Source organism: Elephantulus edwardii, unplaced genomic scaffold (genome assembly GCF_000299155.1).
Source record: "Elephantulus edwardii isolate Elephantulus edwardi_28Jun2011 unplaced genomic scaffold, EleEdw1.0 scaffold00124, whole genome shotgun sequence".
NCBI classification, from domain to species: Eukaryota; Metazoa; Chordata; class Mammalia; order Macroscelidea; family Macroscelididae; genus Elephantulus; species Elephantulus edwardii.
In genome coordinates, this window is record NW_006399874.1 from 7,161,615 (window position 1) to 7,177,918 (window position 16,304).

The 16,304-nt window shown below is 38.0% G+C and overlaps 1 protein-coding gene across 1 annotated transcript in view; it reads left to right on the forward strand.

The window, feature by feature from the left end:
* PRIM2 (primase, DNA, polypeptide 2 (58kDa)) overlaps positions 1-16,304 on the forward strand; it is a 443,510-nt gene that overhangs the window by 394,149 nt on the left and 33,057 nt on the right. The window contains exon 11 of the mRNA XM_006893148.1: positions 772-854. Within this exon, the coding sequence (XP_006893210.1) occupies positions 772-854 (83 nt within the window). The remainder of the gene's footprint in view (positions 1-771; positions 855-16,304) is intronic.

Here is a 16,304-nt window from a genome sequence, read left to right on the forward strand (position 1 = left end):
GAATACATATAGAATTTATCTCTGAAAAGTATGTGAGAATTCGATGTATTTTGAAGTTTACACATTTAGTGTGCTAATTGGGAGTTCTGGTGGCCTAGTGGCAAGAAGCTGAGCTGCAATCCTGAGAGCACGTGGGTCAAGGCCACCAGCTGCTCCTTGGGAGAAGTAAGGACAATCTCCCATGCAATTAACTGCCTCTGAAAACTCTCTGGAGGGTCAGCTGTGGGTCAGTTCTGACTCTATAGTACATACCAACAGCAACGGCAGTGTGCTATTTATATATTTCAATTCAGCTCATTGTCATCAAGTAGGAACTGATCCTCCAGTGACTTTTCAAAGGCAGTAAATCATTTGAGAGGAGATCGTCCATATTTACCAAGGAGTAAGTGATGCATCCGAACCACCTGTCTATAAGAAAAGTAAGATCATGTAGTTTTCAAATAAACTACTGTAGTTATTTTGTGATTATCTTGCTTGTTGGCAAATAGCATAATTAAAGCTATTTTCCTTCTCCTATTGAATGAGCATCTTAATCCAAGACTACAGTAATGTTTTACATCACTCTTGAGCCTGTAGTACTCAGAGAGCCATACAGCTAAGTCGTCATTTAGATAAAGAATGGAAAACAGTTGCACCCATGGGCAATTAACTTTTTTATTAATAAGCTCTTAGAGAATCAGAAAAAGCTTATACAGTCTCTGAAGTGTGGTATCGTACTGTGTCCTGGGTGAATAACCTGTGTGCTGCGCTGGCCTGTTTTCTCATTGTCAGGGTGCCCATTCCGTCACAGTGATCCAGAGCTGCTGAAGCAGAAGTTGCAGTCATACAAGATCTCTCCCGCAGGAATAAGCCAGGTAGGTCAGATTGTGCTGTGCATCCTCAGTAACGAGGCAGCAGACATTTCCCCTCAGGTTCGTTTAATGTTCTTACAGCAATCCTCCATTACTTGTCAGACCTCATGCCAGACGCCTATCTTCTAGATGAATTAAGCTAATGCCTTAACTTTCCTGGTTTAGTCTCCTTGGAAATCCTAGTTCCTCTCTCTGCTAGGCTGCATTTTAATTTTGCTTGATAATAAGTAAGACAGAAATTCCCCTCGCCCAATTTGTTTTACTGTCTCAGTTGAGGACCAGTTTATACAGACGGAACAATGCAGTTAAGCTTATTAATGACAGTCTGTTCTCTTTGGGGACACTTTCTGTACTGTGTGCAGACTAGAACAGAAAACAATATAAGGTGTACCAGCCGTATGTTCTGATAAGTATCACTTGTTACAGTGTTTAATCTACACTTCTAATGAGAGTTGCTTACTTAGGCCTATTAGTTTGTCAAAATATTTTGTCTTGTGAACAATCCAAGTAATAAAGAAATACTTAAAAATTTAAAAGCGAGTTATCTAAGATTACGTCTTTATTAATTCTGCTTTTCTTTAAAGATAAATATTATGGCATTGCAAAGATCACTTAGCTCTGGTTGAGTTGGCTTAAATTTTGAGGGTATTGAAGATGAGCTTCTCCTTAAGCTTGAGTAATTTAAGAACTTCTTCCTGAAAAATAATAACATGGTTTAGAATGGGAACCTCTAAATCATAGTATATCATTTGGCAGTTACTTGAAGGAATTTCTAACTGAAGAAAACTCTGATGTATCTGCTGTGTGCAAAGTTTAAGTTGACTTAGTACTATTCAAATGTTAATCCACTTTTGTACCTGCTCTGAACAAGGCAGGGTTCCACGTGCTGTTGAGAGTACAAAGACAAACCAGGTCTTCTGACAGAAGTCATAAGCCAGGTGTTAGGAGAGATTCACAGATAGGAAATCTTTACTCTTCTGAAGAGAGAGACTGTTACTGGCCAGGATGGTCATGGAGCATTTTAGAAAAGATGTTTTTGTTAAGCCTTGAAGGAGAGTTTGGAATTAGGAGGAGAGGATATGTGAATAAAATACAGACATTTTTCTAAGATTCTTAAGCTTTTAAGTTTAGGATAATTGTGGTACCTGTACATAAATGTTAGTTGGCAACTGGAAGGAAATAGGTGGTCTGAGAGATTGGTTTTAGTGGTAGGATAATTATGTGGCATGCAAAAATGCAGATTTTTAGTCCAGATGAGAAATTAAGACTAGCAGTATTGCAGTGAAATATATAACCTATAAAATTAGAAACAAAAGTAGAAAGCCTTAGTCTTCTTTTATAGGTTCCTAGTATGTGATGGACTTGATTTTAATTATTTGTTTACCTTTTCATCTTTCTCATAGATTATGGCTTCCTTGAGAAGATGATTGATTTTTTATTTAATTTTCTCTCTGGTGGTAATTCAGTAACTGGCACTTGTTAGATGTTCAGAAAATAAGTGTAGAGTGGGGAAAAGATAAATGTATGAAAGAATTGGTACAGTACAGAGAGAGGCGGGGGACATGTGCAAAATGGCACTATATTAAAGAAAAGAGAATATACTTGAACAAAAGAATGGTGACAGAGAAAGATATGTCCCTTAATATAGAGAAAATGTTCAAGGTTGAGCAAAGTGAAATTAACAAAATGTGTCAAGTGACTTTACTCTTCCTTGTAATGTAAGAAGTCTGGTCAATAATTAAGGAAAAGAATGGTTCTAGACTTAGGAACAGATAGGAACTGCCACTGACCAATTTAAAAAAGAATCTAAAACAAAATCCGTTTTTAAAAACTAAGACCTTTAAAGTCTATTAGCATTCCTATAGAGACAATTAAGGCTTATATTTAGCAATAATTTTTGTTTATACTCTTTGCTTTTGACTCTTCTGCGTTCTACCATTTATCCTGTCTCTAATTATACCCATTACTTATTTGAAGCCATTTGCTAATTTCTATGCTATCATTTGGGCCTGCAATGTAACCTTTTACCTGAAATGAACACAGATGTATGGTGCATGTGGTCAAACTGTAAATAATATTTTCCTTTTGTTTGATGTCTTTATTGGGTGGATCTCAGCAGAGTGAAGCAGCTGGTGGACTATATCCTAAAGGGCAGAGAGCTGATGAATGAAAAATCCACATAGAACATTTTGATAAATGCTTTGTTACAGACTGGCACAAGTGTACAATTAAATCTTGAAAGCTCTGAGGGTCCATTAAAATATTGAAAGGAAGTCATGAAAATCACACCACTAAAATGCATCTAAAGTAAAAATTCAGTGCAGCTACTTTTTGCTTCATAAAAATCACTTGAAAAATCCACTCTCAAAGATAGAAAATGTTTCGATGTTTTAAGTAATCAGAATTTTGATGATCAGAAGAGATCTCTGTAACATCACCTATTTAGCTAAAAAGGATACTAATAGAATCACATTTCATCTTCCTTTTCAATTTTGCCTCAAGTTGTGTTCTAAAATTACTAAAAATTATGAAATTAGTGTGTCTAGTTTAAGAGAACAAATTTAACAATAGACTAAGACAAATAAAATAGGTAGAAAATCCTATATTTACTTCCAGGATTACCCAAAATGAGAAAGATACAGGCAATAATTCAGCAATATATAAAAATTCCAAATGTATGAGTCCAACAGTATAACTTAAAAGTTAAAGCCGAGAAAACCTAAAAAGAGAAATAGATGAATCCACAACCTATATGGAGAATGGATTCTCTCCTTGGAGGCTAGGATTTTGAAGCTCCGCCTCACTTACTTGGGCATATGGCCTGGAGAGATCAGTCCTTGGAGAAAGACATCATGCTCTGAAGGGTGGACTGACAGTGCTGGAGAGGAAGACCCTAGATGAGATGGATTGATACAGTAACTCAGACAGTGGGGGTTGGTGTGTCAGAATTAGTGAGACTGGCTCAGGACAGAGAAGGGTTCAGAGCTGCTGTGGTTGATATGGGTTGCAGGCAATTCGATGGCACATAAAAACAGCAACAACTATTGTATTGGTTGTTTTTTTATTTTATTTTTTCTTTTTATTTAAGCCTCATGGTTAGAGTCAACAAGACCTTGGGGAGGGTCTTTGTATTTAAAAGTCGGTTGTTATATTTTGGAGGAACATTCTTCTAAGTGGCACAGTACTCTTCTGTCAATTTGCTGTACCTGAGGTTGCTGTGATGCTGAACCTTGTGACTTTGGGGTGTCAGATGCCATAATGGTTACCCATGGTGGACAGTGTTTGGTGGAGCTCCCAGCTTAAGACAAGTTTAAAAGTAGGAGTGGCATCCACTTCCTAAACAACGTGCCTCTGGAAACTTTATGAACCTTGAGAATCAACGCTAGTTATAGAAAGGCTTCAGGCCTTTTGTTCATAGGGTCACTGTGATTCATGATCGCCTCAACGGCAATCAACAACAACAACAAATGGAGACTTCAGCACTCCTCTATTGTTAATGAATAAAATTTTTGTCAATTCACTTATGCCATTAAGTCAAAACCACTTAATAGCTGACCTTCGAGTTGGTTTGTTTTTGTTTTGGTTTGGTTTTTGGTGTATGCTTTTGAGTCAGAACCAAGTCAGTTGTCTCACCAGCATGTTTTCAGAGACAGTAAATCACATGGAAAAGCTAGGCCATCTTTCTCATGTGGAGCAGCTAGTGGATTCCAACCTTGTGCCTTACTACAATGAATTCTTATCACTAGCCCAGCAGAGCTCTGTACTGGCATTTTAGAGGCTATAAATCACACAAATGGAGATATCTCTCCTGAGATATTTCTCCTGAGTAGCCATTGGTGGATTTGAACCTCCAGAGAAGTGCTACCTTTGGATTACTGGAGCAACTCCTTACAGACTATACCACCAAAGCTCCCATTAGAAGACTAAGGGTAGAGGTATCACTAAGTATATTCACCAAACCCTGTGAAAGCTGGAATTCAGCAGGATTACTCTGTTATCACAAGTGTGATAACCTTAACCCTAACCCTAACCCTTTTACTCTTTACTACTTTTCTTTTCTGTCATTTCAGTGGGAAATATTTTTTTTCTTCTCTGACAAGTTTATGTATCCCCCCAGTCCTCATTTTCACAGGTTTTACTGTAAAAGGCTTGACAATACTGTCAACCAACTGACACCTACAGAACATTCTACTCAACAACAGTAGAATACACATTTTTAGCACATATACATGAAATATTAACCTAGACTACATTTATGATCTTAAAAATTATCAATTCAAGAGAATTTAAATAATACAAAATAGATTCTATTCAGAAAAAGGAAGTAAAGGACATGCATATTATAGAAGAAGAAAAATTTCTCTGTTCTCAAATATGATTTCTGTACATTTCAAAGACTAGTTTAGCAAGATCTCAGAACACTATTCAAGAACTCAAACCTGTTCAGAAATAGTCTTTAAATTCAGGAGGGATAGACTTAAGGTCAAACTTTGGTTCCTGTGGATTGGATTTTATTTTCTTTAGCTTACGTTTTAACTCATATACAAGAAATTAATGATCTTTTCCACAAGCAGCACCTGGCCTTGTGGATTTGCTTTTCTTTCGCTTAAGTATGAACTTTTACATAAGTAATTGATGATATGTTCCACACTCACCACCTGGCCTAGTTTTCACTGCTGATGTTGAGCTGCTTTGATGATTTTCCCACAGATGTAATTGATCTGATTCCTGTGTAGGATGTCAGGTGAGGTCCATGTATATAGTCACCATTTGTGTTTCTTATAAAAGGTACTTGTAATGAATATGTACAGAATTCTATCATTCTGTCTCCAGCCTCATTTCTATTGTCAAGTCCATATTTTCCAACTACTGGTTCTTCTTTTTTGTTCTCAACTTTTGCATTTCACTCACTCATTATTACTCATGTACCTTGGTTGCATATTCAATCAATTTCCAATTGCTACAGTTGGTAGAAGTCACTTATTTCCTCCTCTTTGGCTTTGGTTTTTGGTGCTTAAATTTGAATGATAGTGGTATTAACAGGTTTTCCATGTATGCATATGGATATTATCCGGTCACTCATGATACTGTATTTAAAGATGATCTAGAAACAGTCTTTTTAACTATGAAATGTCACCCCATTTTTTACTCATTTTTTAATTTTTAGTATAGTAGATCATATGATTGTCTGATTCAAAATATTCCATGCCAGTCCGTTTAATTCTGCCAGTGCCTCGTATGTCAGTATATTTATGTGCTCAATTTCTTTCTTAACAATCTCCAATTTTCCGACATTCATGCTTCTCACATTCCACATTCCTATCACTAGTGTCTGTTTGCAACTGTTCCTCCTCCTTTGTGATTCCCAATACAGAAGGCTCACCCTCTAATGCCAGATCTGCTAGTAAGTGTGTTCTGTTGTACATAGGGTTTTCAAAGGCCTATTGTTTTGGAAGTGGATGGCCAGTCCTTCTCCCTAGTCTGTCTTAATTTGGGTGCTGAGCTTTAGAGCAGTATTTGACAGACAAGCATTTTGCCCAAAAAAGGTGATGAGAGTATTCAGGTAACAACAGATCAGATGTTGGTCCCAGGAACCACCGCTTAATCACATGTGTTCTGTTCCTACCCTCACCCCTCACTGCCAGCATCCAGCTCAGTTCCCTTTCCTTGCACTCCTGCATCTCTCATCTCCTGCCTCCAGCTAACTAGTTTGATGGCTCTGGCCTCGTACCACTTCTGTCCTCCCATTTCCTCTACACTCCCCTGTGATGTTTTTACTCTTTGTACGGGCAGCTGCACTCAGTGTTGCGATGTTGACCTCTGAGCATGGCAGTTTCGGAGCAGCTACCTTAAATACTAATGAGTACAAACCAGATGAGCTGTGGGAGGATATCAAGAATATCATCCATGAAGAATGCAGAAGGTCATTACAAAGACAGAGGAAGAAGATGGATGTCAGAAGAGACTCAGAATATTGCACTAGATTCTGAGAAGCCAAAGCAAAGGGAAGAATTCAAGAAGTTAAGGAACTGAACAGAAGATTTCAAAGGGCAGCTTGGGAAAACAAAGCAAATTATTTTAATGAAATGTGCAATGAACTGGTGCTGGAACATGAAAAGGGACTAACTCGCTCAGCATTTCTTAAGCTGAAGGAACTGAAGAATAAGTTCAGGCCTTGAGTTGCAGTACTTAAAGATGCTATGAGCAGAATATTGAATGACCCAGGAAGCATCAAAAGAAGATGGAAGGAGTACACAGAGACACAATATGAGAAAGAATTAGCTAACACAGAAGACTTTAAAGAAACAATATATGATCAAGAGGTAATGGTGAGGAAGGAGGAAGTTCAAGCTGCTCTGAAGGAATTGGCAAAAATAAAAGCCCCAGGAATTGATGGAATACCAGTTGACATATTTCAGCAAACAGATGCTGCCCTGGACGTGCTGATCAGATTGTTCAAAGAAATCTGGAGGACAAATACCTGGCCAACTGACTGGAAGAGATCACTATTCCCTTTTCAAAAGTGATCCAGCTAATATGGAAATTATTGAACAAAATCATTAATATCACATGCAATTAAGATCCTACTGAAGATCATCCAAAAATTACTGGAACATTACATGCATAGAGAACAGCCAGGTGTGCAGGCTGCATTTAGAAGATGCTGTGGCACCAAAGACATTATAGTTAATGTTAGATGGATCTTAGCTGAAAGCAGAGAGTACCAGAGAAATGTCAATCTGTGTTTCATTGACTATGCAAAGGCAAATTACTGTATGGATCACAACAAATTGTGGCTAAACTCATAATTGTGCTTTTGCAAAACCTATCCTCAGGACAGAGTAGAAAAACAGTGCGTGGTTCAAAATCAGGGAAAGTATACGCCAGGGATACATCCTTTCTCCATACCTTTTCAATCTATATATGGAACAGATCATCAGGAGCTGGACTTTATGAGGAAGAATGTGGTGACCTAGTGGTAAGGTGCTGCAACTGCAGTCCCAGAGGCACATGGTTCGAATCTACCAGATGCTCTGCCGGGGAAGGAGGGGCAATCTCCTCCTGTACCAGTCAGATCTGATTTGACGGTACACGCACACACACACAAAAAATAACAAAATAAAAAAAAACAAACAAACCAGTGTTATGACAAAACCTGCTTCCTGAAACTGAGGAGGACCTGAGGTGTTTGCTGCAGAAGGTCAAGGACTGTAACCTTCAATATAGATTGAAGATCAGTATCGAAAAAAACAAAGGTTCTCACCACTGGACCATTGACAGTGTCATGATAGATCGAGTAGAGACTGTGATTGTTAACAGCTTTAACATACTTGGCTTCACAATCAACACTCTTGATACAAGAAGCCAGAAAATCAAAAAGACTAATTACAGTGGAAAAAAATCTGCTGTAAGAGACCTCTCCAGAGTACTGAACAGCAACAATATAAGTCTAGAGACTAAGGTGTACCTGATCCAAAGCATGATCTTTGCAGTTACATGCTATGCATAAGAAAGCTGGATGGTGACTAAGGATGATAGAAGAAGAACAAATGTCTTTGAGCTATTGTGCTGGAGAAGAGTACTGAATATACCATGAACTGCTAAGAGAACAAACAGGTCTGATCTGGAGAGGGTAAAACCAAGCTTCTCCTTGGAGGTAAGGGTTTTGAAGCTCTGTTTCATATACTTTGAGCATGTAGCCAGAAAGGACCAGTCCTTGGGGAAGGACATCATGTTTGGAAAGGTGGAGGGACAGCAAAAGAGAGGAATCCCTGAATGAAAGGGATTCACTCAGTGTCTGGGCAATTGACGTAGGTATGTAAGAGATAATGACATTGGCTCAAGATAGAGCAGAGTTCAGAGCTGTTGTACATTGTGTTGCTATTAGTTGCAGGTGACTGGACAACATGTAGTGATGACAGCAACAGCAGAACACTGTTGTTGAAAGAGAAACACTATTCTATTTTATCTTCCAATTTTCCTACGTTCATACTTCACAAAAACTACTTATTAATGATTATTTGCAGGTGTTTCTCCTTTAATTTTAGTGACTTCCCATCTGGGCTCTATGTCTAATACTATAGCTACTTAAATACTTCTGTAATGCATGCAAAGGCATTTGCGCAGTTTATAACAAACTATGGCTAAAATAGAAAAGAATGGGAATCCCAGAACACTTAATTGTGCTCATGCTAAATCTATACCTAGATCAAGAAGCTGTTGAATGACTGGAGCAAGGGAACACCGCATGGTTTAAAATCAGGAAGGGAATGTGTCAGGGGTATATCCTTTCTTCATACCTACTTAATCTGTGTGCGGCAGCTTTCCCCATTCTTGAACTTTTCATTGTCTTTGAACATATCCTTTTATTCTTCCTTGTATTGGAAATATATTTCTTCTGTCTGCAGTATGCATCTTCCCTGCCTTTGCCTAGTTGTTGTTATGTGTTGTTCAGTCTCATGCGACTCATTGTGATGCTATATACAGTAGCTCTGAACTCTGCCCTGTCCTGAGTCATTCTCACTGTCTCTAACATACCTGTCCGCATTACCCGTCACTGTGTTAATGCATTGAAGCCAGGATCTTCCTCTCTTGTGCCATGTCTCCACCCTTCCAAGCATGTCTTCCAAGGACCAGTCTCTCCAGGCAACATGGCTAAAGTGTATGAGACAGAGCTTTAAAATCCTTGCCTTCAAGGAGCAGCTAGGTTTCACCTTATCCAGAAAAACCTGTTTTTTCTCTTGGCAGTCTGTGGTACATGTTCAGTCCTCTTTCTACAGCACCACAACTCAAAGGCATCAGTTCTTCTATATTCATTGTCCAGCTCTCTGACGTGTAGCAAATAATTGCAAAGGCTGTGGGCTGGATCAGGAGCACCGTGTTCTCCAGATTGACATCCTTTTCAGTACTCTCAAGGTGTCCTTGACAGCAGATTTTCCCATTGCAATTCATCTTTTGATTTCCTGACTGCTAGCACAAAGAGTGTGTTTGTGGAACCTAGCAAGTTGAAATTATTAACAATCTCAATCTCTTTTCCATTTATCATGATGCTGTCAATTGGCCCAGTGGTGAGAATCTTTGTTTTGTTGATGTTGCGTTTCAATGCATATTGGAGTCCTTGACCTTCTGCAACAAGGCTTCAGGTCCTCCTCAGTCTTGGCAAGCAAGGTTGTGTCATCTGCATCATACAGGTTGTTGATGAATCTTCCTCCAATTTTGATGCCATGAATTTCAGCCTCCTGAGTGATCTGTTCCGCATATAGATTGGAAAGATATGCAGACAGAATGCATCCCTGACACACTCCTTCCTTGATTTGAATCATGGAGTATTTCCTTGCTCTGTTCTGATGATTGCCTCCTGGTCCAAGTATAAGTTTCACATGGGCACCATTAGATGATCTGAGATTCTCATTGTTAAGGTTAGGGCACAATCCAAGCAGTCACATAAATGCTTTTCATAATCTAGGAAACGCAGGTAGGCATTCCTCTGGTACTCTCTGCTTTCAGCCAAGATCCATCTGCCATCTGCCATTGACCATGATGTCTCTAGTTGCATGGCCTCTCCTAAATCCAGCTTGTATTTCTGATAGTTCTCTGTCAATGTTTTGTTTTTGTTTTGGGGGCAATCCTCAGCATGATTTTGCTACATTTGATATCAGTGATATTGTTCAAAATTTTCCACTCTGTTGGATCCCATCTTTTTTGAATGGGAATAAATACGGATCTCTTCCAGTCAGTTGGCCAGGTAGCGGTCCTCCAGATTTCCTCTCATAACCTGATGAGCACATCCAGGGCAACATCTGTTTCCTGAAATATGTTAATTAGTATTCCATCAGTGTCCGGGGCCTTGGTTTTTGCCAGTTCCTTCAGAGCAGCACAGACTTCCTCCTTCATCACTGTTGCTTTTTGGTCATATGTTATTTCGTGAAATTCTTCATCGTCCAATTATTTTTAGTACAGTGACTCTGTATTCCTTCCATCCTCATTTGATGCTTCCTTGGTCATTCAACATTCTGCTCATAGCATCTTTAAGCATCTCATACCAACTAGAGGCTTGAATTTGTTCTTCAGTTTCTTCAGCTTAAGTAATGTCAAGCAAGTTAATTTCTTTCGGTTCTCCCCAATGAAAAAAAGCTTGGAAGGAGGAGTGGCATCCTTTCCATAATAGCTTGCCTCCGGAAACCCTATGAACCTGGAGAGAGGATGAAAGGCACCCAAGCATCGAGGACTCTCCTTCATGGGGTTGCTATGAGTCACCTGCAACTCGACAGCACTCAACAACAACAACAACAACATACCACCTTCTAGGAGTTCTAGTCAATCACTCTCACTAATTTCTATGACACTTCTTACTTCTGTTGTAGCAGCAGGCATCTTGGGTTTTTTTGTTGTTGTTGTTATTATACCAGTTATTCACTTCTTTTTCCCTCATCACAATCTTGCAAGGTGGTAAATACTGTTTTTTATTTTCTCTAATAGAAGCAAAATGTTGCTCTATATTGATGAGTTGATTCTGACTCATAGTTACTATATATGATGGAGTAGAAGTGCCCATAAGGATTCCTAGGTTGTAATCTTAATGCAACAGATTACCAAACCTTTCCCCCCAACCCCCGCTGAGCCACCTGTGGGTTTGAACTGCATACGGTTTGGCCAGCAGCCAAACAACCATGTGCCACCAGTACTTAATTCTTAGAAGTAGTGTAACAGAGTGGCTGAGAATCCGCACTAGAACTAGACTACATAAACTGGAATTTTAGTCTTTAAATATGTGACTCTGTTTCCACATATTGTGAGAGTAAAGAATCTCTGAAATCTGTTATGATGATCTTATTGTTGTTGTTGCTGTTGTTTTTATGACTCATAGCGACTCTATGGACAGCAGCTCTGAAGCCTGCCCTGTCCTGAGCCAGTCTCACTAGTTCTGACACACCAACCTCCATTGTCCATCTGGGGTCTTCCTCTCCTGCGCTCTCCGTACACCCTTCCAAGCATGATGTCCTTCTCCAAGGACTTGTCTCTACTGGCCACGTGCCCAAAGTATATGAGACAGAGTTTCAAAATCCTAGCATCCCAGAAGAAACTTGATTTCACCCTATCCAAGACAGACCTATTTGTTTTTTTAGCAGCCAGTCGTATGTTCAAGACTCTTCTCCAGCACCACATCTCAAAGGCATCTATTCTTCTTCTATCATCCTTAATAATTGCCCAGCTCTCTGATGCATAGCAAGTAATTGCAAAGATCATGGCCTGGATTCGGCACACCTTAGTTTCTAGACATTTCATTAGGGGGAAACCCCCATAAGGTTCTTAGAATATTCCATGAAGTTAGGTATTTGAGGAACATGAGCATATTGATAGGCCATTATTGCCTTATCATCATCATCATCATCATCATCTCATTTTGATATTCTGAGCAAAGTTACTGTAAAGATAGAATTAAAAAGAAAGTAGCTGCTTAAGGAACTCAGGATGTTTTTATGTGTCATCAAGTCAGAACAGACTCACAGCTAACCCTCCAGTGGATTTTCAGAGCAAGACATGCCAGGGGAGGAGACTGCCTGTCTTTCTGTGGTGCAGCTGCTGGTGGATTTGAACTACCTGTCTTTGAGTGTGGAGTACAGCTCCTTAATACTAGGTCACCAGATAGCATTAATTAATATCAGGAAACTGCAGAGAACTGAATAGGTGTTAATATTGATTAAGAATAATATACAAAATGTAAACTTTTTCACCTCTAAAATGGAGCATCTCTTGGAAGACTTAGTTATACCAGTAGATCTTCCCTGAAAGCTATTAAGATTGCGAAGATTTCCTTGATACAGAAATAATTTCTTTTTAAAACAAAACAAAACAAAACAGTATAACTATTTAGGGGCCAAACTTCAACTTTTAATCTTTTTCTGTGTCCTAACTCCACCATCCCGTTTGGTAGCCAGTAACTACATAATATTTTTGAGTGCTCTGAATGTGCCTGGCTTAAACAAAAATGTATGGGATACAGTGCTATATTGTTAAATCAGCTTTCTAGTAAGAAAAAAGTATAAGAACCTCAAAAATCAAACAGACAAAACCTGATTTGTATCATTTGTCAGTTTGCCAATATCTGTAGGATAAATATTGTTGACCGATGGTAACCTACTGATGTGATGTCACTGGACCCTCATGTCAGAAGAGGCAGGCACAATCACCTGACGAGGCAGTCGGAGCCAGCTCCAACACACCACTGGCTCTCAGTGTAAAATTCTCAACAAATTTCAAGGACTTACTAAGAGAACTACAACAAAAAAGACAAAATATCCCAGTAATTACCTTTTTTTATTAATTGTGTAGTGTAATGAGAATACTCGGGCTATATTAAGTTAAAATAATTGTTAAAATTAACTTCACCTGTTTCTTCTTACTTTTTAATGTGGCTTATAGAAAATATAAAATTGTAGATATGTCTTGCACTGTATTTCTACTAGAGAGCCCTGCTGTGTATTTACATGTGATTATTGACAGTTACCCTGCTAACCCAAAGGTTTGTTGTTGAGTCCACCAACCGCTGCATCAGAGAAAGATGGGCAGTTTCCTACCATGGAATTTACTGCCTCTGCAAACCCTCTGAAGGGTCAGCTGTGTTCCAACTTGACAGCATATAACAGCATTGACCACTTGAAAGTACCGAGTATTCAAGGGTTTACGTTCTACTTTCATGTTGTATTTTATTGTTTAATTTTGGCATATTGGACTTATAATATCAAACATTTGCTTTCACATGTTAACCCCTAAGTGATTAAGGCTGCTCATTTTCCAAGTTTCTTAGCTTGAAATGATACTCATTTACAATGTTATTTTTGTACTATTTTATAATGCCTTTCATTTTAAATTTTTTAAAGAGATGGGAAACATATTTTAGAATATTTACTCAGCATAACTATTAATAATTATTTTAAAAGCAAATATAATTGCTGCTTCTAAGAAGCTTAAAATGATACAAACCCACAAAATATGAAAAATTATATGCTCCTTCACTTCTTGAGAGGTTGCTTAACCTCTTGGTTTTGCTGTACAAAATTTCTCTAGAATTTAGTGACCATATTATATCTGAAACCAGTAAATGCCTTTTAATGAAGAAATCTTTCAAAATGGACAGCTTAAAAGACTTAAAAGTAACACTATGTCAAGAAGGCTTTATGGTAAAGATAAATCTCAATGACACTTTGCTCCATGCTCATATAAAACTGAGCTACCTGAAACTCCTTTGATTTTCTTAGGCGAACTTAAAAGTAGAGGATGATATTAAGTCAGTCCATTACTTTATGAACAATAACTGCTTTTAAGAGCATCTCTTCCATTTCATCTTTCAGGAGCATGTCTTCTGATTTATGAGAACAGTACTTTGACTGATGCACTTATCTTTGCCTATCTTTGTGTTGTAGTTGAAAATGTGTACAGTGTTCTTAGTAAATCAGAACTCATTAAATAAAAAAATGGATAAAAAGCTGAGTTTTAGATTTGGTATCAGGAAGGTTATACTTTTTACTTTTTCACAGAAATAACTGAACATTTAACTCGATTATTAAGTATCTCCTCTTTTTTTCCTAAGAGGTACCAAATAATTGATGATTTAAGGGTTTATTATTTAATGTTACTTAGAGAGGTTTGAAAAAAATTTTATTTTGAAAGTCAAATACCATATGCCAATTTTTAGCCAAATCTTTTATTACTAAGTTTACTTTCATTAAAGTTGCATTAAAATGAAGGCCTGCATTCTTCCTTAAAAAAATACTGAGTACTCCACAATTATTTTATTACTTCCTATATGAGAAATTGCTTCTATGTCTGTGACATCTCACTGATAACATTTATGATATTTATAAAAGTGTTCTTCTGCCTTACTTTGTTGTACTTCAAGATCCATTTTATAGACTATTATTTACAAGCACTTTTTTTTAAGAGAAGCAGACTTAAAGGATCAGAGAATTAAGTAACTAGTTTTATTTCTTTTTCAAATATACTGGTTTATATACAGAGTTCATAAAGTTCATATACATTGTTTTTCACACCAAACCCTTCCTTTAACAATTCCTCCATCCACCCATCAAATTGTGTGACCCTCTATTTAAGCCCTCCCCCACCCTTGGATCCTCGTACACTCTCTACATTAATGGTCCTATACAGTATTTGTCTTTATGAGAGAGTTAGTTCACTCAGCATAATGCTCTCCAGTCCCACCCATGTTAGGTGGTGATTTACAAAATCATTGCTTCTGTGTGCTGCATAGTATGCCATCATGTGAGTACCATAGTTACTCTATCCATTCCACTGTGGTTGGGCATTTGGGCTGTTTTCATATTCTTGCTAGTCTTATTTCTCCTCCCCTTTATTATTATTTTATTTTTTTATTATTATTATTATAGTTTATTTACAAAATTCTAGTACATTGTTTTCCAGAACAGATTCTTCCAATTTCCCTCACCCTCCCTTACCCAAGGAGATGTTTATATTCTTTTTCTGCCAGGTTTCTACTATTTTCCACTTCTTGGTATTATTTACCATCAGTTTATTGTCAGGTGCCATTGAGAGGATTACCACTCATAGCAGCTTATGAACAGTGTATCAAAACCCTGCCCTGCCCTGCACCATCCTTACAATTTCTGCCATGTTCAAACCCATTGCTGCAATTACTGCATCAGTCTGCTTCATTGAGGTTCCTCCTCTTTTGTACTCATCTTTACTTTTCCAAGCATGCTATCTTCTTCCAAGGACTGGCATCTTTTGACAACATGCTCAAAGACAAGGTTTTGCCATCTTTACTTCCTCTTCACCAATGCCACTATTTAAAGGCATCCTTTCTCTCTGGTGTTCCTTATTCATTGTTCAACTTTCACATGCAGCTGAAGCAATAGAAAATGCCATAGCTTGGGGTCATTGCACCTTATCCTTTAAACTGGCATCCTTGCTCTTTAGCACTTTAAAGAGGTCCTTAACAGTAGCTTTGTTCAGTGTAACACATTTTTTATTTGACTGCTACTACCCTAAGTGTTGATTGTGGATCCAAGCAAAATAAAATTCTTGAAAATACCTGTTTACTGCCCTCTAGTATGATGTTACCTTTTGTTCCAGTGGTGGGAATTTTTGTTTTGTTGATCTGGAAGTGTTATTCATATTGAAGGCTGTAGTCTTTGATCTTCTCAGTAAGTCTTGTCACATTGTATGAGTATTCTCAGTGTTCTCTTCTACTCTTTGTTCTCTTTCCCTACTGCCCCACAATTCCTTAGTTGTTATTTCCTGAAGGCTTAAACCCTTTAACCTAAAACATTGGAATCATATCTTCTTGTTAATAATCTGCACTAAAACTTTAGTATTTTGGATGGCAGTTAAAAATCACTTCTTATGCTCGCTTCAGCAGCACATATACTAATATTGGAATAATACAGAGAAGATTAGCATGGCCCCTGTGCAAGG